The sequence below is a fragment of the Pogoniulus pusillus genome, chromosome 16 (assembly GCF_015220805.1).
Source record: "Pogoniulus pusillus isolate bPogPus1 chromosome 16, bPogPus1.pri, whole genome shotgun sequence".
NCBI classification, from domain to species: domain Eukaryota; kingdom Metazoa; phylum Chordata; class Aves; order Piciformes; family Lybiidae; genus Pogoniulus; species Pogoniulus pusillus.
The window spans coordinates 8,487,975-8,494,618 of record NC_087279.1 but is presented as its reverse complement, the minus strand read 5'-3'; the positions used below and the strand labels follow the sequence as shown (position 1 = coordinate 8,494,618).

Below are 6,644 nucleotides of genomic sequence, written 5' to 3'. Positions count from 1 at the left end.
TTCCTGCATTTGCATCTGTTACCCAGGTTGGTATTTTTGTTGTCTTACCTGCTTGGTTTCCACTTTGGTATATTTTAGGCAGCTTTTTACAATGTCTAACGTGTATTTTCATGGTATTTTTGGTGTTTTCTGCTAAGGGAGTCAGTGAAAGAAACCTTCAAAGTGCTCTTTAAGTGTCAATGATTTAAGGGTGCAGATATTGCTATTCCCATTGGGAGTCTCTCCTGGTGTTGTCTGAGATGAGATATGTCCGATTCCTTAAGGCGTTGGCAGCTTTTGATCTGGCTGAGCTGCTCGGGCAGATGAATTTTGAGTAGCAGAGATGTGTGCCTGAGGGGAGAGGTTCCCAACACACAGCTGCAGTACCGACAATTAAACACGGGGTGGCAGCACTGACGCGGCGCTGCCGGTGGCTTGCGCGGCTGCCGGTGGCTTGCGCGGCTGCCGGTGGCTTGCGCGGCTGCCGGTGGCTTGCGCGGCTGCCGGTGGCTTGCGCGGCTGCCGGTGGCTTGCGCGGCTGCCGGTGGCTTGCGCGGCTGCCGGTGGCTTGCGCGGCTGCCGGTGGCTTGCGCGGCTGCCGGTGGCTTGCGCGGCTGCCGGTGGCACTGCATTTTCTTTTTGCTTGTGGAATAGTTTGGTGTTTCCGTCTGACCTCGTTCTGAGGAACAGCTCACAGGATCTTGTAGGTTTTGGAGGTGTGCCTCCCCAGCAGGTAGCTCCGAGAGTTGCATGGACTTAGCTTCACTTGGCAGAGCAGCTTTTTGGAGAATTTCAGAGCCCACGCTACTAAAATCAGTGTAAATATTGCTCCAGCAATTAAACCGAGGTCTCGCCAAAAGAACTCAAGACACTTGATGGGAAGAAGCTTCTTACAGCCCCCCAGCTCATTCCCAGTCAGCTGCACTAAGGGCTTCATCCTCATGGGATCTGGGCTTGCACACCTGACATTTGCAAGAGAGGGTGCAGAGACATCTTCCAACCAAAGTTTTAGGTACAGGATATGACAGTCACAGTTCCAAGGGTTGTCAAACACTTTCACCTCCTCTAGGCTGTTCAGGCTGTCCAGGGCACCGGGAGGAAGTGTGGTCAGGCTGTTGTTCTGCAGATAAAGCCTCTTGGTGTCAATGGGCAGGGCAGGCACTTCCCTCAGCCCCTGCGAGCTGCAGTCAACCTGCAAACCCTTCCTGTCTCCCAGGAACTTGCAACTGCAGGAGGGAGGGCAGGCTTCTCCTAGGGCCATAGCCAGCAGCAACGAGACACAAAATCCCACCAGGGCCATGAGTGCTGTCTTCATGCTTCAGCTATCCAGAGAAGAAGAAGAGTCTGCTAGGTGTGATGAATTAACACATTTGTACATATTAGCACAACTGCAACACAGCTGTTTCAGGGTTACTCATGAGGCTTTGGGGTTCAGAGGACAGCAAACCATCCATGGGACACAATGTGGCCAAGAAGGCCAATGGCATCCTGGGGTGCATTAGGAGGAGCGTATCCAGCAGATTGTGGGAGGTTCTCCTCCCCCTCCACTCTGCTCTAGGGAGGCCACACTTGGAATACTGCATTCATTTCTAGGCTCTACAGTTAAAGAGGAACAGAGGACTGATTGAGGGAGTCCAGTGGAGGGCTACAAGGATGTTTAGGGGACTGGAGCACTGCTTGGTGAGGAAAGGCTGAGAGCCCTGGGGCTGGTTAGGCTGGAGAGGAGAAGGCAGAGAGGGGATCTGATCAATGTCTATATATATCTGAGGGCTGGGGGTCAGGAAGGAAGGGACAGGGACGGCCTCTGCTCACTTGTGCCCTGGCATAGGACAAAGGCCAAGGGATGTAAACGGTAGCACAAGAAGTTCTGCCTCAACAGGAGGAAGAGGGTTTTTTACTGTAAGGATCAGACTTCCTAGAGAGGTTGTGGAATCTCCTCTAGAGACTTTCAAGTTCTGCGCAACCTATGCTAGATTCTCTGGTCCTGCTCTGGCAGGGGGTTGGACTGGAAGATCTCCAGAGGTCCCTTCCAACCCCTAACATCCTGTGATCTTTAGCTCTCACAAGGTAGTATTGTGAGATCACCTCGATGGTAAAGTACAGCTCTGATGGCAAGTGTCACCTTGATGATAAATCACACATAATTGGTCAATTCCAGGTTAGAAGAGACCCCAAAGATCTCCTGATCCAACCTTTGTACATGTCACCTTGATGGTAAAAGCTAACTTAATTTTAGGGAAACATTTTGGTTCTGTTTTCATAGGTCTAGTGTTAAAATATTTTGAAGTCAATTTTCAAAACTGAGCTTAAGAGACTGAATGGCTAAAAATCTTCTTTCTGCAAGCATGAAAATTCCAACCAGGAAGTACATTTTTTTTCTTTGGCAAAAAGTTGATTTTATTTCCTCCCCCCCCTCCCCACACACACTGCCTTGTAGCTTCATACATCTCTGTGAACACAGAGCTTAAGGTTTGGATGAAGAGAGATTTGGGAGGTTTGCCTATCTGGTATAGCTTATCTTTTAGCAATTCAATACTCATGCTTTGGGCTAGCAGGTAATTATCCCTTTTGCTATGTCTAGAGAGTGGATCCCATGGGATTTCCATCTCAGTCCCTTCTGCCTGGCACTTAAAAACTCCTAAAGCTGTTCCTTGCCTGTATTTCCTGCTGCTCTCTGCATTTACAAATCCACAGTTAGCCTTGAGAGGAGGTTGGAATTTGAAATACAAACTCCCTTGCACAGCTTGGGGAATTTCCAATCCTGAAACCATCTCTCTTCATTATTTTAATGCATCTCAAAATTAAAATAGATAAGTAAGCATTGAACCAAAACTACCTGGGCATTGCCTTGGAGAATGGCAGATACTGTAAAATGTGTTGGAGTTTTTAATCCACTTAAAGAAATTCCTCTTCTAACTGAAGAAGGTGGCAAGGGTTGTATGGCTTTGTTTGCAGGCAAAATTAGGAGCACTTTGAGTATCCTTTTAAGTTGGACTGGACAAAGCCTGAGAAATTAGGCAGCAGGTGGAACAGACTTATTAAAACCAACAAATAGTAGGTAAAAACCTTTTTTACTTTATAAGGTGATAGGGAACTTAAATTATACTAAATTAGAATGGACTTTTGGGGAGGGAGAGGAATGTTGAAAAGGATGTTTTCAAGTGCAGAGATATTTTAGAACTTAAAAAATTACCAAGTTTCCCTTTAAAAAAAATAAAATAAGCTGAATCTATTCCTCTTTTTTCCTCCAGGAAGTTTAGTTTAATAAAGACTAAAACTATAGGGGGAAGAAATTGATTTTTGTTTTAAGTCAATTTCCTTCCATTTACTTACAAAGATTCTGTAATTTAGCTTTCCCAAATAATTGTTTAGACCCCTTTAGATGCCTAAATAAATTCCTGTCTTTGAAATTGGATTAATGCTACATAAAATCATAAACTTCACACACAGCAGCACAGGTTGCATCAGCTTGGAAGGGATTCTCAAAGGTCATGTTGTCCAACCCCACTGCAGTCAGCAGGGACAGAGACAGAGAAGATGGAATATTAATCTTAAGTCTCCTATGTGTTTGCTAATGTGAACATCTTTGGTCTGAATCCAGATACTCATCCTTCAAGGCATCTGGGTTGAGCTTGGTGGGTTTTTTTGGTCAAAAGCAAACATCTTAAAAGGACAGACTGTGTCATCTGGCTGAAAAACAGTTAAGTAATAGCTATAGAGCTGATGTAATATAGAATAGAATACATAAATGAGGAATTAGACATTAAATAGAAGTAAGAACTGTGGTCACAATGCAGACAGAAACAGTTGGTGAGGCACCTGACTGACTGCTACTTACCTTTATTTCTTCCCCCTTGATCCTTCTCCTCTGCTTGATCAGTGTTGGAGTACATAGAGGACTGGAGCTGGCTTTTGAAGGAGTCACTAAGGAAATGTGTTCAAGAAGATGAGTTTCTTCCTGTGCATAAAAAGAAAGCCTTCCCTTGGGAGTTGCTATATATGGTTGATATCTGCCATGGCACATAGTGCTTGGGGCATTTCTGTATCTTCTGGCAGGCAAGAGGAAGTGCTTTGGACTTCCTTTTTTCTTAACTGCTTATATATTTTCCTCCTTAAACTTGACAATGTCTGAAAAACTTTAAACAACTCATCTGAAATCTAATGTTTTTTTCCCCCATAGCTGTGATAATTGACCTTCAGCTACTAGCACATGCAAGCCCAAGCCAGATACAAGGCAACTGAAGTCAGCCCAGGAGTAGGGTTATGCTGCTTCAGTGCCAGGCAGGAGTGTTTGCTATTTAGTTTACCACTGACTGAGCAAAATGTGTCAAAACACACAGCAGTGTCAAAAGGACTTTGTGGTAATAAGATGAGATCTTCAAGGGGTAAAGAAGTATTAATGCTGTTATGTTGCAGTAGTGGTGCAAAGGCAACCAGACCACCCTGTATTTAATTCAACAAAAGAAAGGAAAGTTTCTGTGATGCCCAGGGACTTGGAAAGCCTATTCCTGTGCAGAAGTTCGCAGTGTAGGCACTGTGGTGCAGTGCAGAAGTACCTGAGCCAGGAGGACTCCAGCAGTTGGGTGGGCATGAACGGGAGGTATGTGTGCATGGATCAGTTCCTGGTTTGCTTTTTGTGATGTCTTCTGGAATATTATTATAGAATTCTAGAATGCCAGCATGGTGGGGGTTGGGAGGCACCTCTGGGGATCATCTAGACCAACCTCCCTGCTAAAGCAGGGGCAACCACAGCAACTTGCCCAGGACTACAATGCCCAGATGGGTTTGGAGTCTCTCCAGAGAAGGAGACTCCACAACCTCTCTGGGCAGCCTGCTCCAGGACTTCAGCACCTTCACACCAAACAAGTTCCTCCTCTTGTTCAGATGGAACCTCCTGGGTTCCAGTTTGTGCACATTGTGCCTTGTCTGTCACTGGGCACTACTGAGAAGAGTCTGGCCCCATCCTCTTGCTTCCCAACCCATTAGCTTTTGCTGAGCATTGATCAGATCCCCTCTGGGGTTGCTCTTCTCCAGGCTTAACAGCCCCAGGGCACTCAGCCTTTCTTCCTCCAGAGCTGCTCCAGGCCCTTCAGCATCCTTGTAGCCTCTGCTGGACTCTCTGCTAGTTCCCTGTCTCTCCTGAACTGGGGAGCCCAGACCTGGACACAACATTCCAGACATGTTCCAGTAGAGTGGGAGAAGAACCTCCTTTGACCTGCTGGTTACACTTTTCTTCGTGCAGCCAGTGTATGATGCAATCAAATGCTGCATCTTTCTGCACCAAAACAGATACAAAACATTTGGAGTCCTCTGGAGTCCCTGTCCAAGCTCTGTGCTTGGGCAGTCCTCACAAAGGTGCTCCCACATTCCTCTGGCTGCTGTCACATGTGGCTGAAGAAATAGCTGCTCGGGCCAAGTGCCTGAGTCTGCTAGGTGTGTTGAGGACCATGAGCCAGTGCCCACAGCTCTGTGTGGAGGGCAGTGTGTGCAGGGAGCATCTGAGAGAAGCACAGCTCGAAATAGAAGGCATTTGCATTTATGATTTTAGAGCTATAGCTTTTTGTAGGCCAAATGAGGATTCTCTGTTTAAGAGGATTTATTAAGAGCCAATTTGGAGGGGGGTGGTGGGATTTAATCTGCTCTAATCTTGTTATAATCCAAAAATGTACTTTTCATTGAGTGAATCTGTTGGAAGTTTTAGTGAATGAAAGAGGCTCTCTCCTCTTGGATGTGTTTCTGAAGGCTCTTGGTCCCAAAGCAACCCTATCTTGCTCCCTTATTCCCTCAAAGCTTCTGGATTCTCTGGATTCCTTTTCTCTTGAGGCCTTGATCTTTCCAATCAGTTTCGTGCGTTCTGTGTGCAAGTGCTTATAGGAGGCAGAAATAGTTGAAGGCAGATGACCAATTTCCTTGCAGTTAAGGATAAAAGCTGCAAGTTAAAGATAAATGTTCAGCTCAAACACATGCCCTGCTAAGAGCAAGTTCAGGCAGAGTATGCCATTATTTTTTATAGATGGTTTTAAGGAGTTATAGTCATATATTGCTGTCAATGACATCCTTTTGACCTAGAGAGAAGTCTTCCTCAAGCTCCTTTTAAACTAGAGAAATCTCCAGGGAGACCTGATAGTGTCCTTCCAGTAGCTGAAGGGACTTACAGGCGAGCTGGGGGGGAGTGTTTAGAAGGGCTTTGAGCACTAGGACAAGGGGTGATGGTTTGAAAGCAGAGCAGGATAGATTTTGGCTTGGACATCAGGAGGAAGCTCTTTACTATGAGGGTAATAAAATACTGGAACAGGTTGCACAGAGATGGGGTGGAGGCCTGGAAACATTCAAGGTCAGACTTATTGGGGCCCTGAGCAATCTGATCTGGTTGGAGATGTCCCTGCTGACTGCAGAGGGGTTGGACAAGATGACCTTTGAAGGTCCCTTCCAACCTGATGTGATTCTATCATAAGCATTGTTTGTATTTCCAGTGCTGGTAAAACTTGCCACATCCCACTGTCAACAGGTGGCAAAAGTGCTGCTCATTTATGTTTTATCACCTTGACTAAATCTGCTCTTTTCTCTTTTCAAATAGCTTGGTAGGCATAGACTAATCAACATATTTCTTCCTAACTGGATGTGAGGCACTGGTAATTAATGAGTTATCCAAATCAGTGAGTAAG

The 6,644-nt window shown here is 45.8% G+C and overlaps 1 protein-coding gene across 1 annotated transcript; it reads right to left on the bottom strand.

Moving 5' to 3' along the window:
* Positions 1–647: 647 nt before the first annotated feature.
* On the bottom strand, positions 648–4,117 carry GP9 (glycoprotein IX platelet). The gene is made up of 2 exons (XM_064156044.1): positions 3,818–4,117; positions 648–1,301 (listed from the first exon to the last, which is right to left on the bottom strand). The coding sequence occupies exon 2, from the start codon at positions 1,292–1,294 to the stop codon at positions 671–673; it is 624 nt and encodes a 207-aa protein (XP_064012114.1). The 5' UTR covers positions 1,295–1,301; positions 3,818–4,117; the 3' UTR covers positions 648–670.
* Between the last annotated feature and the right edge of the window lie 2,527 nt (positions 4,118–6,644).